Source organism: Vulpes lagopus, chromosome 2, assembly GCF_018345385.1.
Source record: "Vulpes lagopus strain Blue_001 chromosome 2, ASM1834538v1, whole genome shotgun sequence".
NCBI lineage: Eukaryota > Metazoa > Chordata > Mammalia > Carnivora > Canidae > Vulpes > Vulpes lagopus.
The window spans coordinates 11,264,007-11,278,042 of NC_054825.1; the positions used below are offsets into that span (position 1 = coordinate 11,264,007).

The 14,036-nt window shown below is 41.8% G+C and overlaps 1 protein-coding gene across 2 annotated transcripts in view; it reads left to right on the plus strand.

Annotated features, from left to right (window-relative positions):
* The first annotated feature begins 4,208 nt into the window (after positions 1-4,208).
* Positions 4,209-14,036, plus strand: part of LOC121485138 (minichromosome maintenance complex binding protein) — a 49,331-nt gene continuing 39,503 nt past the window's right edge. For both annotated transcript variants that reach the window (XM_041745194.1, XM_041745195.1), the window contains exon 1: positions 4,209-4,543. In XM_041745194.1, coding sequence (XP_041601128.1) covers positions 4,486-4,543 — 58 coding nt within the window. In that variant the 5' untranslated portion in view covers positions 4,209-4,485. The remainder of the gene's footprint in view (positions 4,544-14,036) is intronic.

Sequence of the window (14,036 nt, forward strand, 5' to 3'; positions counted from 1 at the left end):
CTCTCTCTCTCTCTCTCTCTCTATGTCTATCATAAATAAATAAATAAATCTTAAAAAAAAAAGAATTGCTGGATCTTATAGTCAAGTATTTTTAACTTTGTAAGAAATTGCCACTTTCTTTTTTTTCCAGATTTATTTTATTTATTTTAGAGAAGGAGAATGAGCAGGAAGGAGAAGGAGAGGGAGAGAATCTCAAGCAGGCTCCGCACTGAGTACAGACCCCACAGGGCTTGATCCCATGACCCTGAGATCATGACCTAAGCTGAGACCAAGATTTGGACACTTAACTGACTGCACCACCTAGATGCCCCTCTTTTTCTTTTTTTTTTTTTTTTACATTTACTTATTTAGACCATGTGGTGGGGAGAGGAGCAGAGGGAGAGGGAGAGAGAGAATGCAATGCTCAAAGGAAAATCCAGGCTGTGTTTAACACAGAGTCATTCTAGTCATCACCATTCCATCCATAATAAAGAAGGAAAAAACATATCTGGACCAAAAATTTTCTCATAAGAAAGAAATTTAAGTGGAAGTTCCAGACATCTTATTTGCTCTCAGTACTTTGTTAAGAACCTAATCACACAGCCTCAACTAACTGTAAAGACAGCTGGGAAATGTAGTCCCTAGTTGGGCAACCAGCCTCAGCAATACCTCTGAAAGTAGGAAATGCAGTTCTTCCGTAGGCAATCTGTCTATAGGTATGGAAGAAGGAGGGAACAGATTTTTTTCAAAGTCTCAATGAAAACATGAAAGGAAAGAGAATCCTTTAGGATAATGTGGTAGGAGACCCTAGGAAGACAGTTTTTTTTTTAAATTTTATTTATTTATGATAGTCACACAGAGAGAGAGAGAGAGAGGCAGAGACACAGGCAGAGGGAGAAGCAGGCTCCATGCACCGGGAGCCCGACGTGGGATTCGATCGCGGGTCTCCAGGATCTCGCCCTGGGCCAAAGGCAGGCGCCAAACCACTGCACCACCCAGGGATCCCGGAAGACAGTTTAATACCAGAGGTAGAGGGCAGACTAGAAGTCCAGACTGGAACAGGTCCTAAAAGCTCAGGAAAAGATATCCAAATACCAATAAAAATAAATTTATATAAAAAAATATACCCAAGAAAATATGTCTAAACACCTAGAGAGGAAATTTAGGCAACTGATGGAAAACGTGCATTATCCATTCGGCAACCATTTATCGTGCGCCTATGTTGTGCTAGGCACTGTTCTAGGTGCTAGAAAATAAAACTGTATAGATACCCAAAATCACTGCTTCAAGGATCTTACAATGTAGTGGAAATTCTTGTGCAGCTGGGGTCTAATTAATAACAAGTATGTAGAAAACTAGCGAATGTTTAAAAAAAAATTACCCCACTCTGAAGTCAATTACATTCAACTTTCAGTTGATTCAGTATTTGTTTCTAAATTAACATGATTACATTCCCACTTCTGAAGTTTTCCCTGTTTGCATTATGTGTTGACTTCCTAGATGAACAATGAAGATTTTGCCCCTTTTGATCTTTGTCTTCATCATATATATGAAGCCTTTACCCCCAACCTCTCACTAAAGTTAAATTATAATGTTGGTTAGATCAACATTCAAATTTTAACACTATTATGATTATATGAACACTATTAGTAGCCAAGTCATATAATAAATTATCATTATTTTAATTTTTCTTTATAAGCTTTGTTTTCCTAGGCTTGGAACACTCTTCTCACATACTTTCTGCCTAGTTAACTCTTAGGTATCTTTTCAAGTCCTAATTAAATATCATATTTTAGGGAAGCCCTCAAGGATCCTTTTCCTTTACCCTACAAAGGTAAATGGGATTACTTAATGCCCTCCTTAACAATTCAAGCTTGGAGTGGGGGCAGAAGTGCTGTTACTGGTGGTGGGGGAAAAAATCATGCCATAGCCATGTACTCTTTGGACCCTGCTGTGGCCTCTTACATTTTCATAACTACTTATTAGTGGTACCAAATGCGTTCCTACAGAAAAATTAAATGTTACAGTCATTCATATTATAAAATAATGACATTTTTAGAGCATCACAGTGTCTCGTTAAGTATATCTGAGTAACCATCTAAAACTGAAGTGTCCTTAGTCACTGCTGACTTGGTATCCAATTGCAATTCATATAAAGCAAATCTTATATTATTATGACTTAAAAGCAGACATTTTCATGTCTGCATACATTTAATTTGTATGTGACAGATCCTGAAGCTAAAATATGGGATTTCTCCATTTAATACCAGGGATTTGGCAACCCGCTCTACTAAACAAATAAATAAATGAATGAAGTGGTAGTAGTGCCCTGGATTTGAAACTCAATTTTCTCAACTCATGCAAACTCACAGGAGACAGATGTATAATCCAGTATGTTAATTAATTAGTTCACAATGAGACGTACAAATTATACGCCCCCACTTTGCCCAAAGTCGGGCTTGCAACTTAAATTCAGTTTTTGTTCTTGGGCTCCCCACTTTCCAGATTCCATTCAGACCATCCTTCTGTTAACAAGCTCTATATTTGGCTGCTGATACCGCAGTTTTCCCAGGTACATTCCAGGCCTCGGAGAAACATGCTAGTTCATGGCTGAACTTGGATATTTTCCACATATCCATACTAAAAGGTTACTCCTAGATTTGATCTTATGTGTGTGCTGATGCCACTTCATTCTGAGGGTATCTCGATACAGGCATGTTGTTCTACTATGCTTTATTGCACTTCACAGATGTTGCATTTTTGTCTGTTTTTACAGATTGAAAGTTTGTAGGAACACCATTCAAAGCAAGTCTATTGACAGTATTCTTCCAAAAGCATTTGCTCACTGGGTATCTCCGTGACAGATTTTATAATTCTCGTGGTATTTCAAACATTTTCATTAGTGCTGTATTTGTGATGAAGATCCATGATGGGTGATTATGATTTGCTGAATGTTCAGATGACAGCATCTTTAAAAAAAATGTATTTATTTGGGGGAGAGGAGCGGAGGGAGAGGGAGAATATCTCAAGCAGACTCCCTGCTCAGCCCTGAGCTGGATATGGGGCTCCATCTAATGACCCTGAGATCATGAGCTGAGCTGAAATCAAGATGATGCTCAAAAGGGGACGCCTGGGTGGCTCAGTGGTTGAGCGTCTGCTTTCAATCAGGACCTGATCCCGAGGTCCAGGATCAAGTCCTGCATCAGGCTCCTTGTGGGGAGCCTGTCCCCGCTCTCTTTCTCTCTGTCTCTCATGAATAAATAAATAAAATCTTTTTTTTTAAAAGATGATGCTTAAAAGACTGAGTCACCCAGGTGCCCCCAGATGATAGCATCTTTTTAGCAATAAACTATTTTAAAACTAATGTACTTTTTAAAAAAGACATAATGCTATGGCACACTTAGTGGGCTACAGTGCCGCACACACATAATCGTTATCTGTACTAGGAACCCCCAAAATTCATTTGATTCATTTTACTCTGATTTTCACTTTATTGCGGTGGTGTAGTTAAGGAGCAGCATCTCTAAGGTATGCCTGCCGGTACACACCTTCTGCAGGAACCTGCCAGCCTCCAGGCAGAGGCCGACCAGGTACGTTTCCAGTCATGAGCTTGCCTCCTAATTAGGAACTGGTCCCTCTACCCTCCTGCTGGAGTTGACAGCAAAGGTCGCTTGGGATTTTTCAGAGTGCCCCTCGCGTGAATGTCTACCTCCGCCAGTGGGGTAAGGCTTTATGCAACTGAAGGAAAGCCCCTGCATGGGTTGCAGGCAGGGCTCCAGAGAAAGGAATGACACAAAAACAAAAAGCAAAAGCAGCACCAAGACGAGGTGGGTGGGCCCCAAGGGCTGTTTCACCCATTCATTTCGCCCAGAGAGGACCTCGAGGTCTCCTTGGGCTTGTGCTTTTTCAGGTTGCTGCGGCCTCCGACCTGGGCAAGGCGCTTATCATGAATTAATCAATCAGACACAGGCAGTGCCCCCCCCCGCCCCCACCGCCCCTTCCCACCTGCACAGCGTGATCAGAGGCAACGCGCCTCCCTCGGGCCCCGACGCCAGGCTCCCTCCCCGACGCCCCGGGTGCCCTTCCTTTTGCCCGTCTCCAAGATGGCGGCCGGGGCGTCGCCGCCGCGTCGCGGCCCCGCCCCGGCCGGCCCCGCCCCCGCGCGAGCCGGCCCGCCCCTCCTCCCGCCCGCGGGGCCGCGCCGCGCGCTCCCGCCGCCCCTCCCCGCTCGAGCTCCACCCAGGTCGCAGGCAGCGCGGTCGGCGGCGCCTATTTCCCGCCATTGTGCGAAGTGGAGGCTGGGGGCCCGCACGCGCCTCCTGCCCGCGGCCCGCGGCTCCTCGGCAGTCGCCGCCGCGGCCGTGGTTCCCCGAGGCGCGGGCAGGCCGGGCGGCGCGCGCCCCGAGGCTCGCGGTGCGTGGGAGGGCGGCGGGCGGCCGAGCCCCCGAGGAGGAGCCGCCGCGGCGCGGGACGCCGGGCCGCGCCGCCCCGGCCGCCGTCGGCGAGATGCCCTGTGGGGAGGATTGGCTCAGCCACCCGCTCGGGATCGTGCAGGGCTTCTTCGGTGAGTGGCGGCGCCGGGGGCGGGCCGGGCGGGCCGCCGAGTTTGCCGACCCGGGGCCCGGCCGCACGCGGGGCTCCCCGAGGGCTCTCGCGGCCGGCGGGCCTGCGCGGGCGGCGCCGAGGCTCCCACCTGCCCGATTCGCGGCTCGCGAGCGGCCAAGGTGACGCGGCGAGGAGCCGGCGGTGGCCGTGACCGCCGGCCTGGCTCCCGTCGGCGGCGCCCCGGGGCGGGGGGGGGGCGTGCTCCGCGCCCCGCGCCCGGTGCCCCGCGCCCCGCGCGCAGCAGCTCCCGCAGGGGGGCCCCTGACCCCCTCGGGGCCCCGCCGGGACCGCGCGGGGAGAAGCGCTCTGCCCGCGGGGAGCCTGCAGGATATTTCAAAACTTCCGGTGTGTCGGGGGAGTGCTCGCTGCCGCCCGAAGTTGGCTCGAACTACTCTTTATCGCACGCATCCTCTCTTTTCGAGATAAGATTGGGCGTCGGGGCTCAATTTTTCGTTTTCCTCTTAGGATGACTTTAGAGCCTGCCCGGTGGTATCCCGTCTGTCTGCCCCCGGGCCGGAGCTACGGCAAGAAGCGTTGGAGCTGCCCCAAAAGGAGGTCCCTACGTAGAAAGAGCAGAAGACGCTGCAGGCAGGCTTATTAGTACATTTTAGTTGCAGTTGATTTTGCAAGTGGTACTTTGCTGCTGAGCGTCCTTGAGGGGAAGATTCATGTGGGCTTTGTGTGCGGGGCAGCTGGTCATTTTGGCCCTCTCCGTCCTCCTCTCTCGCACTCGGGAGCGAGCGGTGCGAGGCAAAGCCGAGATCGCTTAGGTTGCAGCACCTGGAGCGAACTTAGCTCCAGGTAGGAGTGGCCCTAGTTCAGCTGGAGCACCGCGGGGCTGTGGCGAGAACGCTTCAGGGGAAGCCAGATAGTCCAGCAGCTAAAAACCGGTGGCGGTAAACATAAGTATTTCTTGCAGGACGGACTCAGCAGTTCTTTGTTCGTTTTCCCTATAATTTGAACTGGTTCAGTTTTCTGGTTTCCCAAGCCAGAACTAGAAGCAGCAAATTAGAAGGCCCAGGGAGGCATCCGGATGGTAGTCGGTGAACATGGAACGACCTGCTAAAGAAGAAATCTAGAACTGTGTGTGTGTGTGTACATGTTTTTAAAAAGGCCCCCTCCCCCCCCCAAAAAAATCACTATATCCATTGGGTGCTTTGAGGAAGGGGCATGTATACTTTTTTTTTTTTTTAAGATTTTATTTATTTATTCATGAGGATACACAGAGGAGAGAGAGAGAGGCAGAGACATAGGAGGAGGGAGAAGCAGGTTCCACGCGGGACTCAATCCCGGGACTCCAGGATGGCGCCCTGGGCCAAAGGCAGGCGTTAAATTGCTGAGCCACCCAGGGATCCCCACATTTTCTACTAAATCCTAGTAACTGATGTTCACAGTGAATACTGAAACCCATAATCGACGTCCCAAATAAGGGCCCTTGAAATGTGAAGATTAAACAGCACGGTTGGTGGGTGTAGATGCATAGGTACTTTTTAGGGAAAGCCCATCAAAAGTAAAAAGTTTCTGCACTTGAGTGTGAGGTTCCAGTTATGGCTGTTTAGAAAATTTATATAGCACATATAATAATAGCGCAAATAGCACCTACTGTAGTCTGGATGAGTGAATGAGATAATTTCATATTTGATGTAGTTTTGAAAGTATTTGTTAGACTTTTGTGCCTCAAGTGTATGATCCTGGGGGACACATCTTGTTATAGGACAGAAAGGACACATTTAGATATAAAATACTGGCTTTATAGTATTTTGTATAAATTTTGTAAATTGTTGCGGGCACCTGGACCTTGTTGATGGGTTTCCCCACAGAATGTCTTAATTTCCCATATTGGTTGTGTCTTTTGGAAAGGGAAGAAAATAACACTGCTCTATGGTCTTTTTTTTTTTTTTTTTTGTAGAAGCTGTTCTAAATATTTTTATTTTTATTTTTTTTAAAGATTTGAATTTATTTATTCATGAGAGACACAGAGAGAGAGAGAGGCAGAGAAACAGGCAGAGGGAGAAGCAGGCTCCATGCAGGGAGCCCGATGTGGGACTCGAACCCGGGACTCCAGGATCACACCCTGGGCTGAAGGCAGCGCTAAACCGCTGAGCCACCCGGGCTGCCCTAAATATTTTTATTGTATATTTTTATCACTGTGAACATGTTGGAAATCTTTATAATAGCATTACAGATAAGTTTCTGTGAGAAGTAATTTAGGTGTTAAATTTGTAGACTCTTTTTGGTCTTGTAGTAAATTGTTTTAAATTGATTTTTCACCCAGATAGAGAGATGTCTGTTGTGGTTTATGAGGCTTTGGCTCCACCATACCTAGCTCTCCAACCTCATCACCACATTCCCCCTCCAACTGAACCCTCTTTCAGTTCTTTGATTTTGAACCTTGCCTCTAGGCCTTTTGCAGCAGCTGTTTCCTGTGCCTGGTTTCCTCCTCCTCATTCTACTTGCACTTTCCTGTCTAACTCTTACTCTTATTTTGAGAATGTAAGTTAGGTACCCCCTGCTTTGATTACTACAGGATTTTATATGTCCTGAAACTTAACGTGTTAAACTTAAAACTAAAACTGCAGGTTACTTTACCAGTAAAAGTGGGTTTGTTGGGAAATAATAGAGAATTGCAATTCGGGACATGCAAGCTATGGCAAACCACAGACAAGTCCCATAAACAAAGGAGAGGAACTTTGTTTTAAGAGAAGGAGGAAGTTAGGATGGATTATTTTGAAGGACAGCCAGCCCATTGGAGGGAAGTAGGAGTTGAGGGTGATGCTGTTTCTCAGTGGCTTAGTTGCAGATTCTAGACCCTTGTCAGAGATGCAGTATACACTTCTCCCTGTAGTGGCCTGTAATTGATGGTTTTCCTTTTGAAGGTACTTCTGTTAGGGGTCTGTAATTGACATTTCTTCTTGTAATTGACATAGGGTTGTGCAGCTCAGGGTTCCAGCCTCCCCTTCTAGCATACCAGGTAAACTTTAGCTGAGATTTCCCTTTATTAATTTTCACATATGAAAGGCAAGTTGTTGAACTTGATTCTTGAGTTCCTTTGCTACATTTTTACTCAGGGAATTCAGGGCCCTTTCTGACTCACCAGTATATCCTCATTGCCTGGAATACACCTTGTACATTGAAAATGTTCAGGGAACGTGTGCTGAGAGAGGCAGTGGGAAGACTAATCAGTTAAAAACAGTATGAATTGGGATGGTTACTGTGATCACAAGTCTTAGACTTAGGACAGTTCTGGTGGACCTCCTATTAATAATTCAGAGAATTCATGATCCTACCAGGTAGGAGTTACTTTCACATGCAAGTCCTAATTCTTCTTCATTCAGATAAGAAACTTTGAAATTCTGCGAGTGGCCAATAATTACTGCAGGGTTGATAATTCATCTTTGTGAATCATTCCGTATTTTGATTTTGTATCTGCCACATTACAGTGGTTCATATGTAAATTTTTTCCTGTAAGCCTTCAGAAAATATCTTTAATGCTTCACTTGGAGTTTCTAAAAGATCTTAGGTACAGGACATTGAGATCCAAAGGTTTAAATTATGATTTAGAAATACTTCAGTTCAGCATATCTTTGTTGGGCTCTGTGATGGCATAGTGAAACGACAGGAATGTATATCGACTTTGATTTCTTTCACTGTTTGCTCTTTAGCTTGTTGGTTAGGTCAATATCATTATTAGTTATATTCAAGGCACCTTGGTTGTATCTAACAACTAGAACTAGACTAGCTCACAAAAAAAAAAAAGTGGTATGTGAAGGAGGACAGAGAGAAGTATTTGATCACTAGCATTTTAGAGAATTCAAAGCAATAAAGTTGACTAAAAGTCTGCTTTTTTATTGTCCCCATGATTTTTTTTTTCCTTAAAGATTTTATTTATTTATTCATGAGAGACAGAAAGAGAGAGAGGCAGAGACACAGGAAGAGGGAGAAGCAGGCTCCATGCAGGTAGCCTGACGTGGGACTCAATCCCAGGTCTCCAGGATCACGCCCTGGGCTAAAGGCAGTGCTAAACTGCTGAGCCACGCGCCCTGCCCCATGATTCTTTTTTTAAAAAAAGTATTAGAGCGTGCACGAGAGAGAGAGAGCGAGAGAGAGAGCGAGAGAGAGAATGAGCAGGGTGAGGGGAAGAGGTGAGGGAGTAGTAGACTCCCCACTGAACAGAGAGCTGGATGTGGGACTTCATTCTGGGACTCCAGGATCATGACCTGAGCTGAAGGCAGAAGCTTAACCAATCGAGCCACCCAAGTGCCCCTGTCACCATGATTCTAGGCAAATAATCCATCCCCTTTGATTTGTACCTTAGATCTTTCCTACCAGCCTGATCTTGGTAGGCCACTAAGAAAAAGTATTTGTTATAAGTTCAGTCTCAGGACCCTTAGATCACAAGTCGAGCCAAAATCAAGAGTCGGACCATTTAACTGACTGGTTTACCCAGGTGTCCTTGAGTGCCTTTATTTTTACAAGTTTTTTTTTTTTTTTTTGAGCTATACCTCACATAACATGAAATTAACCATTTAGAAATATGTAGTTCACTATCATTTGCATCACCCAAAAAGAAATTCTGTACCTTTTAGCAGTCTCTCCAATTGCCCCCTCCTCCATTCCCTGGCAATCAGTCTACTTCTGTTTTTGATTTACCTCTTCTGGACATTCATGTAAATGGAATAAAAATGTGGACATCCATGTCTGGCTTTTCACTTAGCATAATATTTTCAAGATTCGACCATGTAGTTTATATCAGCACTGCATTCCTTTTTATGATTGAAAATAATATTCCATTGCATGGATATATCCTATTTTGTTTATCCGTTCATTCATGGATTGGCCCTTCAGTTTCCACTTTTTGGTTATTGTGAATGTTGCTGCTGTAAACATCCATGTGGAAATTTTTGTGTAAATGTATGTTTTCAGGTCTCTTGGTAATACCTAGGAATAGGTTTGCTGGGTCATATGATAATTTTATATTTAATTTTTTGAGGAACTGCCAAACTTGTCCAAAGTGGCTGCACCATTTTAAATTTTCACCAGCAATGTGTGAGGCTTCCAGTTTTTACATCTAACACTTGTTATTTTCTGTTGTTTTATTAGTTATAACCATCCTAGTAGGTGTGAAGTGGTAACTCCTTGTGATTTTAATTTGCATTTCCTAATGATTAATGATAATAGCATCTTTTAATATGTGTCTTGGCCATTTGTATATCTTCTCTGGAGAAATGTTATTGAAATCCTTTGCAGATTTTTTTTTCTTTGCAGATTTTTTAATTGTATTTTTGTCATTGAGATAGGAGTTCTTTGTATATTCTGCATACTAGACTTATCAGATATATATGATTTGCAAATATTTCTTACCATTTTGTGGATTGTCTTCACTTTCTTGATAGTGTCTTTGGATGTAAGTTTTTCATTTTTTTGTGCATAATTCACTAATTTGTGTAAAGGAAAAGAAAGCTAAAACTTTCATAGCACTTGTATAAGTTTTCAATTTTCATAAAGTCCAATTTATCTCTTTTCCCTTCAGTTACTATATTTAAGAACTCATTGTGTAATGCCAGGCTATAAAAACTTATACCTATTTTCTACGAGTCTTATAGCTTTAGATTTAGGTCTTTGATTCATTTTGAATTAATTTTTGTATAAAGTATTTAGTAGGGATCCAAATTCATTCTTTGGCATGTGGATATCCAGTTGTCTGGCCAAAAGTACCATTTGGTTTTGGTTTATTTTTTATCTTTACCAGTTTATTATAAAGGATATTATAAAGTGTACAGATGAACAGCCAAATGAAGAGGTACACAGGGTGAGATCTGGAATGGTACCTCATACTTCTGTCTCCAGGGCACTGGGGTGTGTTAGCTACCTCCCAACAGTGAATGCATTCACCAACCTGGGGGTTCCTGCTCTATTTGTTGAAAAGATTGTTCTCTCCCCCGCTAAATGGTTTTGGCACCTTTGTCAAAAAATCACTGGAGCATAGGTGTGTAACTTTATTTCTGAACTCTCAATTCCATTCTATGGTCTATGTGTTTTTCCTTATATCACTACCATGTTGGCTTGATTGCTATAGCTTTGCAGTAAGTTTTTAAGTCAAGAAATTTGCGCCTTCAACTTTCTTCCTTTTTGGTATAGTTTTGCCTTTTCAGAGTCCCTTGCATTTTTCATAGAAATTTAGAATCAGATCACCCATTTCTGCAAAAAGACAGCATTTTGGTAGAGATTACATTGAATCTGTAGTTTTTTTTTTTTTTTTTGATAATAGAGTATAATTAAGATTACAGACTCTAGAGCCAGACTGTTTAACTTCAGGACCATACCCTGGGTATTTGGCTTCCTGGATCATTTTTTTAAATACCTCCCTTTTTACTACGGAAGTATTTTCAGTAAAGAAAGAACAAACTGCAAAGACACAAGTTAAGCATTTACCAAATTGTGCCATTGATACGAATGTATTTTCTTGACTCGTTCTTTAGTTATAAAGCAAATAACTGAGAAGAATACATTTCAGTATTAAATCTGTTTAAATTCAGTGAAATATTTAATGTATGAGCTAAAAATTTGTGCTTATACCTCTCATTTCACAGTTTTATATATTAAATACAACTAAACACTCCCAAGTTATCTCATAGAAGTTTATTTATTTATTTTATTTTTTTTAAAGATTTTATTTATTTATTCAGAGAGACACACACAGAGAGAGAGGCAGAGACACAGGCAGAGGGAGAAGCAGTCTCCATGCAGAGAGCCTGACGTGGGACTCCATCCAGGGTCTCCAGGATCACGCCCTGGGCTGCAGGCGGCGCTAAACCGCTGTGCCACCGGGGCTGCCCCTCATAGAAGTTTAGTACAAGTTTTGTTCCTTCATCTTTTCAATCACTGTGTTGTTTATTTAAAACCTGTTGTATGCATGTGGGACTCTAGAGTGCTACCCAAGGGTTGGTGGACACTAACTGCCCCTAAGCAAGTTTGTACTATTCTGGACCACTTAGAGATTCACTGTCCAAACGATGCACTTAGTTGAGATTTTGTTGGGGAAAACTGACATCTTGACAATACTGAGTCTTTCTATCTATGAATGTGGAATATTTCTCCATTTATATGGTTCTTTAATTTCTTTCATCAGAGTTTTATAGTTTTCCTCATATAGATATTATACATATTTTGTGAGACTTATACGCAGGAATTTCTTTTGGAGGGATGCTAATGTGAATGGCATTGTGTTTTTAATTTCAAATTCCACTTATTCATGATAGCGTGTAGGAACATGATTGACTTGTGTATATTAACCTTGGATTTTGCAGTCTTGCTATATATAATTGCTTATTAGTTCCAAGAAGGTTTTTTGTGGATTCTTTTGGGTTTTCTATGTAGAAACATGTCCTCTGCGAATGGACACTTATTTTTTCCTTCTCTATCAGTATGCCTTTTATTTCCCTTTTTTGTCTTCTTGCATTAGTTATGACTTCTAGTACAGTGTTGGAAAGGGGTGATGAGAGGGACATCCTTGCCTTGTTCCTATCTCAGTGGGAAGCTTCTGGTTTTTCACTTATTTTTAATTCTTCAATTGCTTTCCTTTTGAATATAAAGGCATATTCTAAAAATTACTTCTTCCCTCCAGCAACTTTAGATACTATTTCAGGGTTTCCATTTCATAAGATGAGGAAATTAGTGTCTGTACGGCCCTCTACTGCTTCTGTCCAATTTGTATTCATCACTGTGTATTACCAAAGTTTATAATACTTTAGTGCTTTATCTGATTGTATTATAAGGTCAAAAACCAGTGAATAGCATTTACATTATTATGATTATATAATTGCTTTCCCTGTAGGACCTGCTAGTGTGTTTGGACCAGTAGTGAAGGAAGTATAATTATGTCATTAACTTATTTTGCTTTAAGGACAGTGTTTCAAGAGGCAAGGTCAAATGTTTCTCTTACACTCCAAAGTTTACTCTCAAGCCATAATTTATAACTTTTCATCAGAAAATAGGTTTTACACGTTACAAAATACCTTATTTTTATCCCCCAACGTGGTTATGTTTTTTTCTTTAATCTTTCAATGTCCTAGATCACACTCATAGATTTTCTGATAATTATTTTTGTTTTATTGGGATAAAAGGAATTCTGATTTCTTTCGAATACTCCACTGTATTAACAGTTTATGTAGGATCTTTGTGTCTTTATCTTTTGTCAACTTGGCTTCAAAGTGTGAAATTATCTGGACTTGGGACTTCATGAGATTGAAAGAAGGATCAGCAGTTTCTCTCCTATCAATATTAGGTGTACAGTGTTCCTTGACCAAATTGTGGTAACAGTAAGAACTCTGCCAGTCTTGTGGCAGTTTTGGCAATTTATTTTCTTTCAAAATTTATCCATTTCACTTGAATTTTTAATGTTTATAATCATAATATCTCACAGTTTTTAATATTTCTGTTATATCACATTTCTCTTTTTTCATTTTGTTCTTCTATGCCTATAAATATTTGTTCCTTTTAGTATTGTGTTCTTTCTTTTCTTTTTTCTTTTTTTTTTCTTTTTTTTTAATGATTTCATTTTTTAGAGCATGAGTGGGCGGAGGGGCAGAGGAGAAACAGACACTCTGCTGAACAGGAGCTAGCCAGGGGCTTGATCCCTGGACTCTGAGATCATGACCTGAGCCACCCAGGTACCTCTTGTGCTCTGTTTGTATCTTGTTTTTATTTGTATGATTTTATTCTTTCTTTGGATTTTCTTCTGAACAGGCTTGCCAGAAAACTTGTCCATCCTAATACTAATGATTTGTATTCTCCATTTCATTGATTTTTGCCCTTTATTATTTTTTACTCTTTGGAGTTGCTCTATGCTCTTTTTCTTCTTAAGTTGAATACTAATAAGCTCATCCATTTCCATTCTTTCTTGGTACTTGATAAATTTATTTGAATCTATAACTTTTTCTCTGAATGTCATGTTAGCAACCCATATACATTAAACTTTGTACCTTTCTTCGTTATCTGGGAGAATTCCAAAATTACCCCTATCAATTCTTCTTAAGCTATGGGTTATTTATTAGTGTGGGCTTCTTTGTTTTAAAAAATCATTATAGACACAAGGATGATTATATGTTAAGCTTTCCTTTTGTGTGAGTTCTTATCTTGTCACATTTTGGACAGAGAACATATACCTGGCACCTATTGAGGTTTCCTCTGTAACTAGCACATAGAACTTTTTGTGAATGTCACATGTACTGAAGCTGTACTCTGGATATTTATATTTATTGGAGAGCTTATTATTGTCTTCATACCTGCTGTATACTTTTGTGTTTTATGCTTGATTTATGTTTCTGAGAGGGCTATCTATGTTAAATAAAAGTCTCTAATTGGGATTTCTGTTTAGTTTTTCCTGTTAATTCTGAAAGGTGTTGCTTTATGCATTTTGAGGCTATACGGTCAGGTGCATATGTATTTTCTTG